This window comes from Carassius carassius, chromosome 32 (genome assembly GCF_963082965.1).
Source record: "Carassius carassius chromosome 32, fCarCar2.1, whole genome shotgun sequence".
Lineage (NCBI taxonomy): Eukaryota > Metazoa > Chordata > Actinopteri > Cypriniformes > Cyprinidae > Carassius > Carassius carassius.
In genome coordinates this window covers 14909790-14924376 of record NC_081786.1, presented here as the reverse complement: position 1 = coordinate 14924376, position 14587 = coordinate 14909790, and the positions used below count along the sequence as shown (strand labels likewise).

Genomic DNA, 14587 nt, shown 5'->3' with positions numbered 1-14587 from the left:
GAGTGGGTCATCTGCATAGATTTAGACATTGTATGCCTCATTATGGGCTTACCTTAAGTGGTTTGCTGACTGACGAGAACTGTCCCAAAAATCTCAGTCTCTAAAGTCTTTAACAAGATAAGGAGATTACACCTATTCTCGATCAACACCGGTGCTCTGTTACAGGTCAGATGTTTGCTCAAGTGTAGATCTATTGTATTCGGTCTAGTCTGCTAGCTCTTCCACCAATGAAGAGCAAGACTGTGAACCATAGCAATCGTCATCCTGAGATGAGTCCAACCTAAAGATTTTGATTGAAGATGGACATCCACAATGTTCTTTCCTCAAATGTCACAGTCTACCGATTGTCGAATGGAGGAGAAACTGCTATTGGTGTCTATTTGGTGATACTAGGTAATTAGTCTGGTGAAATTACATTGAATTCTCCATATGTTACTGTGATTTGTTTCTTCTTGAGCTCCGCTACATTGAAAGATGTCATGTGAGAAAGAATCAGTGAATTTTTTTAATTTTTTTGATAGGATGGCTTTCTTGGATTGGAAATGGGGTTGTAATATTGCTTTTAACAAAGCAAAGAAAGTGTCTGGAACCACAGGATTTCTTGACCCTCAACCTTGCCGTTTCTGACGCCAGCATTGCTATTTTTGGGTATTCTCGAGGAATCCTTGAAGTTTTTGATGTTCTCAGGGATCAAGGCTATCTAATAAAGACATTTTGGACTTGCAAGGTAAGGTGATGATATGCCAAATAAAGTTTGCATGCCTTTCTATTGTGGAACAAAAGGTTTTGTTTATTCCATGTACAATGGAAATTAAAGGGGTTAGATTCGTTCTGAACCCCATTAGGTAGCACTGTATGGACAAAAACTTTGTATGAATGAAATGCATACTTTTATGGTTCACTGAGGAAAGTCTTAAATGTTTAGAATACATGAGGGGGAGTACGTGATAAAAGAGTATTAATAATTCAGGTACAAACTTCAAATGATCAAGTGCCTTTAAGCATGATTCCTTTTAGTTCACTAAATTCTCTTCAAGAACATCTTGCATTATCTGGTTTGAGAGGTCCATCACTGTGTTCTCTTTGCAGTCTGGCAGGTGGTGATATGAGGCAGGAGGGGCTGAAGAGATGATTTATTTGTAGTTGTTCCAAGTTCACGAGCATGTGTCCTTTTATCCTCTAATCTTGCTGGCTTATTCCCCAGGGCCTGGTTAGTGGGTGATGAGACAAGTCAGTGTGATTACTGCCTCAGGTTCGCTGCGAATGCCAGACCTTCTTGCAATGTATAAGATGTTGTGTCTTGGCCAGGTGGACGGATTCCTAATCCTGCTTTTCGGACTCATCAGCATCAACACACTGACAGGCATCAGTGTCATCCGCTACATCAAAGGTTGCCAGCCTCAGCATGGTATGCTCTATCCTGGCCAAACCTACGGAGGAGACCTTTGTATAGCTGGTACCCAGTATTTCAAGCATGCTCATGCAGTTGAGCTCATGCATTGAAAGCTGCTTTGTCACTGTAGACATTACAAAGTCTATGCAAAATAACCCCCCTTTTTCAAAGTTTTGCGTGGTTTCCAACAGATTTTTGGAGTACAAATGAGCTGCATACATTACTTTTAAAGAGTTTAGAAAAGAGTGCCATATAATTACCAAATTTTAGGACAGGGGTCATCATTTGTTTAACATGTATTGTGATATATTAATAAAATATATTATTATTTATTTTTAAAATACCATTTATATGAAAGACATTCAAATAACAATGATACTATAAGTTTAATTTTGCTTTCTAATTAATTTATTAATTGATAATAATCCCAATTTTCAAATATTTGTATCTCGCTCAAATATTTTCATATCCTAACAAATCAATGGAAAGCTTTTTTTATTCAGTTTTCAATTTAAAATAATTGACCCTTATGACTGGTTTTGCAGGGTCACATATATGCTCTATGTGAGAATTATTTTTTCATATGTAATTTCTTGCACAGTTTAAGTGGATCTTTATGCATTAAATGTTTTAGAAAGGGGTCCCTCACAAGACAATTTGGGGGTCATTGACATTTTGATTTGCGGTAGGACACGGTGATCTGACCCAAAGTGATTTGGAAACCCAGAAATCCTATTCATTTTGTCTTTCATTGAACAATAAATGGTTGAACCAGGTTCCTCCAAGACCTGAAATCCTCTGAAGTTGAGTCTTTGATAAATCTTGAACCATGTTATTTTTGCTTTTTTTAGAAGCTCTTTAGCCTTGGCTGCACAAATACTAGATAAATCGGCTTGATTACACTATGAGGACTGTGCTGATGCGAGTGTTTCTGCCATGTTCTTCAGCTCATCACGTCAGCAAGCGAAATATCTGCTTGGTCATAGCTGCTATCTGGCTGTGCTCTCTGTTCTGGGCTGGAGCTCCGCTGCTGGGCTGGGGCAGTTACAGAGGTAGGACTAAAGCAAGAAATTCACCATCTTTAAAAATTGTGTTGAATTAGAGATCTCTGAATTTCATTTCCTCTGCAGCTCGCGGGTATGGAACGTGTGAAATCGACTGGATGCAAGCGCTGTACTCTGTTCCGGTCAAGCTCTATGTCATCAGCATTTTCCTCTTCAACTTCTTTTTGCCACTATTTGTTATAGTTTTTACATATGTGTCCATCATCCAAACTGTCAACTCCAGCCACAAGTCCAGTCGTGGAGGAGATATCAGCGAGAGGCAGAGAAAGATTGAACGCAGCATCACAAGGGTAAATCCCTCATCCCATAAATTACGTTAGTCTCTTAAAGGGATAGTCCATCCAAAAATCACCCTCATGTTGTTCCAACCCCACAAGACCTTCATAGATCTTTGGAACACAAATTAAGATATTTTTGATTAAATCCGAGAGCTTTCAGACCCTCCATAGACACAGAAAGGTAGCAAGGACATCATTAAAATATAGTCCATGTGACATCAGTGGTTCAACCATAATTTTTATGAAGCTACGAGAATTTTTTTTTTTGTTTTAAGAAAACAAAACTAACGATTTCTGTTCTGGATCAGTCCACCACCATTCATGAGTACCACAACGTACTCAGTGTAGTTTCAGAAATTTACGGTTGAACCACTAATGTGAATGGACTATTTTATAGATGTCCTTACTATGTTTGACCATGGTAGTTCCATTGCCGTCTATGGAGCTCTCGGATTTCAACAAAAATATCTTAATTTGTGTTCTGAAGATGAACTCAAGATGGTCTCACAGGTTTGGAACAACATGAGGGTAAGTAATTAATGACAGAATTTTAATTTTTGTGGTGAACTATCCCTTTAAAATCAAAAGACTAATGCAGAAATTTGGATATTTATGTAAGTGTCATTCTGTGTTTTTCTTTCCAGGTCTCCCTCATTCTGTGTGCGGCCTTCTTGTTGGCCTGGTCCCCGTATGCAGTCATTTCCATGTGGTCTGCCTGGGGTTACCAAATACCCCCACTCAACAGCATCCTGGCTAGCCTCTTCGCCAAGTCAGCGAGTTTCTACAATCCGTTTATCTACATTGGCATGAGCTCTAAGTTCCGGAAGGACCTGCAGGCTCTTTTCTACTGCCTCAGACCCACATCAGCACAGAGGCACACCCCTCCTGTGCCATTGGCCTGGCCTGGTGATGTGCAGCTCGACGTCGATGGATTTAAGGAGAATGAACCGGTGGACCCAAATGCAAGTGAAAACATACAGGAGGGAAAGGCAGAGAGCCGTCCTGAATCAGAACGCCAGGACAGGCCCTTACCAAAGTCAGGCAAGTGTATCAGTCCTCATGGATTGATGAGGAAATCCAGCGACTCTGGAAGACTTTAGCTGTCTCTTATGTTAGTTTATGTCCTCTGAATGTTTATATAAGATGATGAGAATAATATTAGGATAATACAGTACATTCACTGTCTCTGTTATCTTAATTTCACAAGAGAATAGGACACTCCAGGCTACTAGTGAGTCATGTCGTCTACAAATACTTCTTGTTGAACATGAGGTCATTTTGTGAATCCAATAAAGTCGAGGTTAAAGGTTTTATGTCACTTGATCTCTTTCTCTCAGGCTTGTAAACTGTTGACACATTTAATGGTAGGTCTGTATCACATTATTTAGGGTTGTTGGAGATTCTTCTCCCATCCCAGTACATCAAATACAATCTCGAATTTAATAGCATTAGCGAAGGAACCAAATACATCTGGATAGGAAAAGGCCTAAATAAATTGATGCACTAAATAATCTTGCTAAACAAAAACAGGAGAGCATAAAGACAATCTGTAAAAACAATGGCACTGACCCTCCCTACAGACTTCCTTCTGAATTACATAACAAAATCTATATAAAAAGATAAATATTTCCCAAACTAATCAGAGTTTGAAACTTTAAATTGTGGCACCGAAAGCCTTTAAAGAGGAGCAACATCTGGGGCAGGAGAAAGAATCTCATGAATGGTGTCTCTACCAGTGTTACTGAAATACTCTTTTATTAATACTTTATTATAGTTGTTTTTATACGTAAGTATTTTTATGGTTTAAGTTTTAGTAAACTAAAATAACCCTGGTTTCTCATTTATTGCTATCTTCATTCTCCCAGCAATTAAACTTGAATCAGCAAAGCTCCAGCAGAAATCATGGAGCAGGAGGATTTACAAACTGATCCTGGTGACTGCCAAGTAAGAATCTCCTGTCTCTCCACAACCGTGCCTGTTTAACCAGACTGTAATTTTCAGGTCTGAGTACAAGTTACTGAAGCGCAGAGCGCACAGAACAGTCAGGTAATGGTGTTTTATTTACATTATCCAGGCGCATAATTCAAAAGCAGCAGGCGTGCTCGTAGTCAGAGGAACAGTGAAGGTTTGAGTCCAAACAGAGCAGCAGGAACAGTCAAACAATCCAGAGTCCTAATTCCAAGAACAGACAAGGTCAGTAACTGGTTTCAGAACAAACAGATTAACAGCAAACAAATCTGACCTTGTAGGTCACAAAAGAATTATAACCTGGCACAGAACGGAAAAAAACACAAATACTCAGAATAGTAGCCTACTCAGATAAACTCTTAATCATTTTTAGGTAAAGGGTTAAACATGGTGAAATATATTCCATGTGCAAATAATATGCTTTAATCGTTTATTTTTTCTAAAACAGGAAAAAGAGCAGACAAAAGTGTTTTGTGTCCAGTTTATATGGGAAACTCTGTACCAGAGAGTTGAAACAAGTGGCAAGTTGGATATGAGTTGGGATTTTTCTTGAAAGAAATGACTAACACGTCAGTGACCTGATCTTACGGTTGTGGGAAATGTCCTCCTCCTGCCCCATTCACAGCACTCAAACGCATTCTAGTCAAGCATGTCCCCTCTTCAAATGACATCCAAGAGAATTAGTCCCACATGGTGGTCACAAAATAAAAGGGTCATGGTGTGTGTGGTGTTGTGGTGAATGTTCTCTCAAATTAGCGGTGTCGGGGGTTAAAGTAGGTCTGTTATGCAAGGAGATTTTTTTGGCGCAGACCCCATATGCTTATTTTGGTGCAAGAATATACTCGGTTTGAGAAATAATGAATTTTGGAAAATATTAATCAGTGTGATGTTGTAAATGATGTTATGATTTATGGGTGGAAAGTCCTAAGAGAAAGGCATGCATCTGCTAAGAGATGAGAAGACGTCCAATATACACTCTGCCTAGTTTAGTAGTGGGCATGATTTTTGAAAAATGTTTTTAAAGAAATATTTTATGCTCACCAAGGGTGCATTTGTTTGATAAAAAATACAGTACTTTTGTGTATGTAATGCATTCATGTGATGACAAAGCTGATTTTTTTTTCCGCATCATTACTCCAGTCTTCACTGTCACACAATGCTTCAGAAATCAGTTGAATATGCTCATTTTGGTCAATTAACTGTATCCTGAAAAAAAAAAAGGTTTTAATTTATTTTAACAACAACTTTTAAATGGTAGTTTAAACATATTACTGCCACTCACTGTCAAGCTATCTACAGTGTAGGCTACAACACATTTTCTTGATCTAGAAGTCCATTAGCTCTAATGGAGAATAAGTAGGCTACAGGGAGGTCTGTATAATGACCCTACAAAGCTGAGCAAAACTGCAGGAGTGCACAAAAACATAATTAAATGTCTGAAAACTACCTTAGCAAGACTCAAGGAAGGTTTTTTGGTACCATATATATATATATATATATGTATTGCTGCTTCCCCACATTTCAGGACGTTTCACATTTGATGTGGTGTATCCGCAATGTGGAGCATGGCATAAAGAGAATATTTCTCCAAAAGCTAGAAACCTCTTATATTAATCGTGAAATATTGTATTTTCCAACATAGAGAATGAAATACATTTTTTATTATTATTGTTTTTTATTTTTGGGAAAATACATTTCTCTTTTAAGCGGACAAATCTGGGCTCGAGACTACGCAGCATTAGCCAAGGCTAATATTTGTGTAGGTGAAGACAGTCGCCTAAATGAGCCATCCATCGAAGTATTAGACGGTTACTACTATTTATAAGGAGTGGAGCGGTAGTCTCTGCATTCTTGGACGAAAGACGGATCTCCCATGAAGTCTCACATGGTGTGAAACGTGACAGCGCGATGCTGGCCTGGGAAGAAACGTGTGTGTCACTTCGCCTTAATTCAGGCTTTTTCATCTGACTGCACAAAGCCAAAAGAGTCAAGCCAACTTTTCCATATGACCATCAGCTGCCCCAGTGGGAACAAACTCTGTGTAATACCAAATCACAGGAAATCATCACCTGCTTAACCTATTATAACAAAACCCATGCTATTACATTAAAGGAACACTCTGGGCTAATTCCCCAAGAAAAATCAAACAAAACATTTAAATGCGTTTAGATAAGAAGGTACAACTTTTTTAGCACTATCATTTAGACATTATTAAATACAATGGTTAGCAGTTCATAAGGACAAATATGGATTAATCAGTTTAATTAGCCTTTCCTAAATGAAAGAAAAAACCTGATTGTGGCTTCATTTGACTTCTATCCACAATCTAAAATACCAGTTCTTGTTCCAGTTTGGCACAACATCAACAAGCTTCTTAAACTGCTGGAATTGACTTATTATTGGTTTACCTAAGCTGCCCAAGCTTTACTTGATATGGAAGTTCAAACTCTGGTTGGGAGACTGGATGTTTCCACCATGACCTTCACAAGAATGTCCTTGTGGAAGGCCGCTTCAGCCGACATAGACTTTAAACGCTGTGAAATATTTAATTGAGACACTGGGCTAGTTCCCAGTTTTTACAATGAGCAGTTGTTCAAAGAGGCTCATAACAGATGGATTGAGTGTCATTCCATGAGAGGTTTTTAATTTATCGCACACCAAGTACCCTTACAAACTTCCACAGGACTTAATCCGTTGTGAGATGCCACTGTAAACACAAACCTCTCATATTCCTGTTTGTTGCCAGGATTAAACCTGGGATCTGATGTAGGATGATTTCATAAAAGTTACCAAGAGAAGACAGAGACCTCTTTGAAAGCAGGACAGTCTCATGATAATGAACCCAGTTGTCCTTTCACATGCTAATCACTGTCTGTATACTGAAGATAAATACACTTCATGGATGATTTACAGTTTTTGCAGCATAAGCCTCGTTCAAGAAGTGTCTTTTGAAAGTCACTTAGGATAAAAAGCTCCTGCCAAATGACTGACGAATTTAGCTGTTATTCTGTTTCTCAAGGTAAAGTTTTCAACCCCCAGTTTCAGGGCCTAGTCATGACGTGCGCATGGTGGCATTGATTTGTTGTTTATTCTCTTGGTAGTTTTCTGTTTCTTTACTCGCCATCATTGACTAAATGAGGCTACACAGTGTTAAAGCATAGCTATAGGTACAAACTGTAGTAGACCTATCTAAACGGCTAAAAAGCTGCAGGATTTTAAACAATGTCCTTTTCAGGTGGTTTGGATGTAAGGCCCGCCTCTTGTGATGTCAGCAGAGAATCATTGGGGTTTTGGGGCACATCATTTAAAGGACTAGCTCTTTCCTCAATATCCAGACACCTCCGGAATATCATCCATAACGGAATTACCTTATTTTTCTCTATAAAGCTTTTAAGGCTGAGGAAACATCATCCTACACAATATCTGTAAGTTGGATTTAATCTTCATAGGTTGATGATTTTTGGCTGTTTGGTGCTTTTTAATAGAGCTAATTTTATATATCCAGATATGCATTTTTTTTCTCTTTCTCTCTCTCTCTTTGTCCTTCACTCGCGAGTGGATTAACTGAAGTATGCAGTTCCAAAGGAGCTGTTTGTGATGGATGTGTCTGGGGAGATTACATTTTTCCTGTATCATATCTGATTTCACATCTGTGTGCAAAATATATATTTCAACACCCAGATAAACATTTTTAAGAAAAAAAAAACCTTTATAAAAATGATTGAAAAATGGGGTTTATTCATTGTTGCCTGGTTTATTGTTCTTTTGTCTCTACAGATATCTTCATTAACCATGTCGATGTGGTTTGCTGTACTTCATGTATTAGGTAGGAAATTAGTTTGTCCAAGTGATTGTTCCCAAACATTTCATGTGTGTTGTTCTGAATTATGATGCACGGAATTCATTGCTTTATTAAGAATTTTCCCCCCACAGGTATTCTGTCTTTGACATGTTGCACATTTGGATCTGATTTAAATGGTCAGTGAATTCCATTTTTAATCATCTTATTTCATATTAAATAAAAGAGAAAAGATGAAACTTTTTTTTTCTTTTGAATTTTTTTTTTTTTTTTAAACTAAGGCCACTTTATGTAACAAATTACAAACACTTTTTAATTTAGTTTATTTTGTATTAACAAATTAACAGAAAAGACACCATATGTGGAAAAATAGTTTTCAAATAATTCACTTTTTTTCGAACAATAAGTTTTAATTAACACATACATCATCATTATATGAGTAATATCTTACATTGTACATTTCTTAGTTCCGACACCAATTAGCTGTGGGACGCGTGCGGTGGATCTACCAGACATACGTCAGATAGTGCTCTGCCCAGCAAACTGCACTCTCTGGAGTCTGTCAGTGTTTGGTTCAGGAGTATATGCCTCTATTTCCAGCATATGTGGAGCAGCAATACACAGGTACAATCAGAAAAATAATGATAAAGCTACTGACTTGCTAGAATTATGTAAGAACCTCAGAAAGCAAGGAACATTTTTGCCTGTCATCCAGAGGAATCATAGGTCTCTCTGGTGGACCTGTGGAGGTTCACGGGCTGCAAGGGAGGACAAACTACCTCAGCTCTTACGCTCATGGCATCCAGTCTCAGTCCCTGTCCCAATGGAGCTCATCTTTCACTGTGGCCAGTGAGTGGAGACCATTACGATCTGCGTCATTTCAAGTGCTAGTGTCTGTTTTGATTTAACTTTGTAGATTTGTTTACAGATGTAAAGTTTTATAGACAAAAGTGTTTACTCACTGGCTCTGCACAGTCAAAAATAAAAATATAGTTTTATAATATGATTTCAATATGATTATATTAATATTGAATTTTAACAATGATATGCGAATAAGTGTAATCAGAATATCATATAACACCTTGTTCTCGATGAACTTAAACACTTACTCAACATAATGGTGCTGTTTAAAAAAAGATGTGCTACTGATCTCAATAACTATGTCATAATGTTAGGAAAAGTGTGGCCAGTTGGTCTGTATAAATGATATAGTGTATAAAATGATAGAGAATATAAAAGCGAATTAAAGTTTTTTATCATCACAGATTTATCAGGTTACAATTTTTTTTTCTTTTTCTCAGGAACAATTAGCTTGCCTTTAGAAGTGTCCAGCCAAACCAGCAGTTCTGCCAATGTTGCTTCTGGAGCAGGTAACAAGCGTTTAGATAACTGGAACTGAAAGTTGCTTTGGATAAAAGCATCTACTAAATGTTTAAATGTAAATGTAGTCTACACTGAGTATCCCTGCTTCTCCCTTGCAGCCAAGAAACCAGTAAAAAAAACAGTGAAGAAACCTCCTCCTCCAACAACAGCAAACAGGGGTCTGTGTGACCTGATTTTCTAATCCAAATTAAATTGTTAGTCAAAGCAGAATGAAGATCATGACAAAAAAAAGAGCTGTGTAAATGTTTTTCCAGATTGCCCAGTCGATATGGCTTTGCTGCTGGACGGCAGCTACAACATTGGACAGCGGCGGTATAATCTGCAGAAGAACTTTGTCAGTAAGCTTGTAGCCATGCTGAAGGTTGGAACGCCGGGTCCTCATGTAGGAGTGGTGCAAACCAGGTGATCTGGGCAATCCTAGTTGTCTGTCACATGGCTGTTTAGCCATTTTTTCCTTTGTCAGTGAGTGTAAGTGTCATGTTTTTCTTTCTAGTGAGACACCTCGAACTGAATTCTACTTGTCAAACTATACAACATCCAAAGATCTGACTTTTGCCATCAAAGAGATGCCATACATTGGGGGCAAAACCAATACAGGTCTACAACCTCACCTTCTACTACACTTCAAATGAATTATTGGATGAAATGGATCTAGAGCATGTCAATTAAATCATGCAATTTTTTTTGGAAAATTAAAAAAAATATATACAAATAAAAAAAACTAAATAAATATTTGACATTGACAGTAAGGCATTTATAATGGGAATCAATAGGACTCGAAATATGTTAAAAGACAGTTTTGAAAATAAAACTACAAGACAGTTTATTTAAAGATGAAAATTCTGTCATTTTCTTACCTTCAAGTTGTTCCAAACCAGTATGGATTTCCTTCTTGTGTTAAACATAAATGAAGAAATTTTGAAGACTGTGGGTAACCAAACAGTTGCTGGTGCCCTCTGACTTCCATCATGCATAAATGATGACAGAATTTCATTTTGGGGTGGAGCTCTTCTTGTCCCTGTTTTCAGTGCTACCAGCAACTTTTCCTATTTTTGCTAAAGAAAACTGTTCTAAATGAAGCCAGAGCATTTGCACATCTCTGGGAAACAAACATCAGTGTTGTGAACTAATTGGTTGTGTATGATTGAATAACATTCCTGAATGAAAGATAATTTTTTTTTTTTTTTACAAATCGGTTGAGTGAATGATTCAGTTATTCACAGACAGCCATTTATATAGTCCCTGAAGGAATCAAGTTTTGTGGAACTGTTTGAATAAGTAAATCAATCAGAGTCACTTGTACACTACTGGCATAACAATGTAGCATGCCAAAATGTTCCCATTTGTGCTTTGAAACCTTTAAAATGCCTTGCCCCATAGACTTCTATTGTAAATGCATTTTTTAGACTTTTTACAGTCAGTATGCTTTTGTTTGATAATTGACAGCATGTCATAGTTAGTGACAATATAGAATTTCTTGTATTAAACTCATTCCTTATAACTCTGACACATAATGGCTTTAGTTGGATTGATTTATTATTGAAGATGCTTTGGCTTCAGTAAGCAGAACTGGGCAGGCTTAAGTTATTGCATTTTGCACAGGCAAGGCCATACTACACACTGTGAGGAACTTCTTCAATCCGGATTTTGGTGTTCGGAGGGGTTACCCACGGGTCATTGTGGTGTTTGTCGATGGGTGGCCTTCTGATAATGTGGAGGAGGCAGCAATTTTAGCCAGAGAGTCTGGTATTAACATCTTCTTTGTGTCTGTCGCCAAACCTGCTCCTGAGGAGATGAGCCTGGTGAGCGAGCAAGATTTCATGAGAAAGGTAAGATGTTTCACATATGAATTCATGGAGAAAAAAAACAAAAACAAATATTTTTGGTAACATCACAGTTTTTCTGAAATCTGACAGGCGGTGTGCAAGGACAACGAGTTCTTCACCTTCACCATGCCCAGCTGGTTCAGCACCAACAAGTTTGTGAAGCCACTAGCTCATAAACTTTGCTCCATCGATCAGATGCTCTGCAGCAAGACATGCTATAACTCAGTGAACCTGGGCTTCCTGATTGACGGCTCCAGCAGCGTAGGTGATGGGAACTTTCGGCTCGTTCTGGACCTTCTGCTCTCTATCGCGCGCAACTTTGACATCTCTGACATCGGCTCTCGCATCGGTGCCATTCAGTTCACCTATGACCAAAGGATGGAGTTCAACTTCAATGACCACACCACAAAAGATAATGCTCTGAGGGCCCTGGAGAACATCCCGTACATGAGCGGAGGAACGGCCACGGGAGACGCCATCAACTTTGCAGTGCGGAGTCTCTTTAAACCGCGCACAGGCTCCAACAAGAATTTCCTCATCATCATCACTGATGGACAGTCTTACGATGATGTGAGAGTGCCAGCTATGGCTGCCCAGAGGGAGGGTACGCTTTTTACATTGACATTTCATTAAGAACCTGGGTTTGCAGGCCCCTGAGGATCCAGGGGATCAGTAGAGAAGATCATGTTCTTATTTAAAGTTATAATTTAAGTGTAAACAACAAAATTAAGTCTTATTTTTATAGTGATGGTCACTGAGGTGGTAAGGGTGCAGGTGGGGGCCTCTGGGTCTGAAGTTCTAGAACATTTAAGAGCTCTAAAATGTACTTCATCTCTAATGCACAAAATATCAATAGTGCACTTACAAAGTAAACAAGTTTGATGAAATCTTGATCACGTTGTTTTTTTTTTTTCTTCACAGGGATCACTGTGTTTACAGTGGGCGTAGCTTGGGCTCCGATGGAAGATCTGAAGGCGATGGCGTCCGAGCCCAAGGAAAGCCATGTGTTTTTCACTCGCGAGTTCACCGGCCTGGCGCAGTTCCAGCAGCCCATCGTACGGGGCATCTGCAGGGACTTTACAGAGTTCAATTAGACAGTGCAACTGCTTGAGAGCAAGAATAGAAAGTAAGAAGTGCAGGAAAGGAAGGAGGAAAAAAAAGGGGGGCCGGCGGGTGTTATCCTGAAAGAGAAAAGTCACCTTTGTCTTTGCAGAAAAAGGGATTTGAATGGTTTTGTTATAAAGGTATTGGTACGTTTGATCCAAAGGATTTTACAGCTTAATTGAGAATGTATCACACAGTATTGTATGTCAACCTCTCTATAATGTGGAGAATGTAATTATTTGTGATTTATAGTCTTTCTCTTTATGTTCCTGGTGAAAAACATGCACTCCTACTTCTGGCACGTCTTTTTTTCCTGTGGAGGGGTCACTGTAACAAAAGGCTCTTTTATATTCATTTCGGGACTTGAAGATTTAATTCCAGTTATGCAAGGTTGTGCACAAAATAGTACGCAAAAGCAGTCACGATGAGGACTGTCAGTGAAACAGCGCCCTCATATGCATTCTGGTGGCAGTACACAAATACACAGCTTTCATTCAAACATTCATAAATAGATCTGGGTTATATAATAAAATATAGGCCTTCCCAGGAGTAGCAAACAATATACATGCACTGTAGTACATTCACAACATCACAACCAATCACGAATGTCTGGGTGTGAGATGACAAAAAAAAAAAGATATATATCATTTTTTCCTTTTCTTAAATTATACTTTCATGTATTTATCGAACCTATTTTCTGTGTACCTTTCCATATGCATGCTTTACTGTCTCACGTTATGAAAACAGAGGGGAGGAGGGGTGTCAAACTGCTTGTACATTTGTTTATAATTTATTACTTTCTTCTCAATAAAGGACAAGGCGTTTGTACAACTTGACCAGCTAAACATCGTCCTCATCTGAACAAGGCTGAGCATCATCAGAAACGTGAACATATTCACATAATGTTATAGGTTGTAGTAGGTTTGTTCAGTCGGAGTCTCCCTCAGTAGAAACACAATCTTTATTAAAATCGTGAATCCTGGAAATCGTCATCAATGACCCGCAAACCAAATATTGTGATAAATTAAAAAATTCGAGACAAGGGACATGTTGCATATACAGATACACCATTTAATATTTATTATAGACATTTTATATACATTACTTTTCAACAGTTGTTTTGCTATGTGGTACAATCTTTAAAATCCGTTGATTCGTAGTAAATCAAAGACCTTACAAAACTCATCAAAACTCTTCAAACTGATCAGAACTTTTGGAAGACTAGAAAAAATACTTTGTTGTAGTATTAATCATGCATTACACAAACAAAAAAATGTCTTGGTTACACCATAAACTGCATCGTTTCCTTGAAAAATCATCGAACAGATTTGGGGTAGAACGACCAAACCAAATATGTCGAATAAATTTGATTGACGACTCCAATCGCCAAAATGAAAACGATCAATTATCATTTCATTCCAAACCTGTGAGGTTTTCTCTCATTTTTGGAAGAATGTTAGTAACCAACATTCAACTGAGTTCCATTTCATTCCTCGAAATAGCTTTTATATTCGTTTATACAGGTCTGTAATGACATGAGTAAATTATTTTTCATTTTGGGTTGAACCTTCCCTTTAACTTATCGCTTCTCTCCGGGTCTCCAGCATCACGAGGTGAATTTAACCCCGTTTTCAGCCAACCAAGAAACGGCACGAGCTTTTATACGTTCATCTCCTATCAGTTAACCTGTTCGGTTCGGTTAGCGACAGCCCAATCTTTGAGTTACCATGAAGCTATGCTCTGAAGGACAAGAAGACTATCCACAAACAGAA

General features: G+C 38.3%; 2 protein-coding genes across 5 annotated transcripts; both read left to right on the top strand.

Moving 5' to 3' along the window:
- Window positions 1–78: 78 nt before the first annotated feature.
- On the top strand, window positions 79–5593 carry opn6b (opsin 6, group member b). 4 transcript variants are annotated; one of them, XR_009425044.1, is made up of 9 exons: window positions 79–393; window positions 522–727; window positions 1309–1408; window positions 2341–2445; window positions 2524–2747; window positions 3380–3776; window positions 4601–4679; window positions 4810–4928; window positions 5152–5593. XR_009425044.1 is itself a non-coding variant. In XM_059520476.1 (8 exons), the coding sequence occupies exons 1-8, from the start codon at window positions 300–302 to the stop codon at window positions 4841–4843; spliced, it is 1239 nt and encodes a 412-aa protein (XP_059376459.1). In that variant the 5' UTR covers window positions 79–299; the 3' UTR covers window positions 4844–4929. The 4 variants fall into 4 exon arrangements, 2 of the variants coding, with proteins under 2 accessions (XP_059376459.1, XP_059376460.1); XM_059520476.1 differs by lacking the exon at window positions 5152–5593 and having other exon boundaries at window positions 4810–4929; XR_009425045.1 differs by lacking the exon at window positions 79–393 and having other exon boundaries at window positions 620–727; window positions 1205–1408.
- A 2430-nt stretch (window positions 5594–8023) lies between these two features.
- Window positions 8024–12872, top strand: coch (coagulation factor C homolog, cochlin (Limulus polyphemus)). Its single transcript, XM_059520474.1, has 12 exons — window positions 8024–8128; window positions 8481–8529; window positions 8637–8681; window positions 8970–9126; window positions 9218–9351; window positions 9804–9872; window positions 9984–10043; window positions 10140–10287; window positions 10379–10482; window positions 11488–11714; window positions 11802–12315; window positions 12633–12872. The coding sequence occupies exons 2-12, from the start codon at window positions 8496–8498 to the stop codon at window positions 12803–12805; spliced, it is 1665 nt and encodes a 554-aa protein (XP_059376457.1). The 5' UTR covers window positions 8024–8128; window positions 8481–8495; the 3' UTR covers window positions 12806–12872.
- Window positions 12873–14587: the final 1715 nt, after the last annotated feature.

What these genes read in the sequence shown, in the direction of transcription:
- coch (XM_059520474.1), top strand. Translation starts at nt 8,496, where the DNA reads ATGTCGATGTGGTTTGCTGTACTTCATGTATTAG. An exon ending in TCCAACAACAGCAAACAGGG is followed by an intron (nt 10,044 to 10,139) that starts GTCTGTGTGACC and finishes ATGTTTTTCCAG; the next exon opens with ATTGCCCAGTCGATATGGCT. An exon ending in TGGGGGCAAAACCAATACAG is followed by an intron (nt 10,483 to 11,487) that starts GTCTACAACCTC and finishes CATTTTGCACAG; the next exon opens with GCAAGGCCATACTACACACT.
- opn6b (XM_059520476.1), top strand. Translation starts at nt 300, where the DNA reads ATGGACATCCACAATGTTCTTTCCTCAAATGTCACAGTCTACCGATTG. An exon ending in AGACATTTTGGACTTGCAAG is followed by an intron (nt 728 to 1,308) that starts GTAAGGTGATGA and finishes TGTCTTGGCCAG; the next exon opens with GTGGACGGATTCCTAATCCT. An exon ending in TTGAACGCAGCATCACAAGG is followed by an intron (nt 2,748 to 3,379) that starts GTAAATCCCTCA and finishes TTTTCTTTCCAG; the next exon opens with GTCTCCCTCATTCTGTGTGC.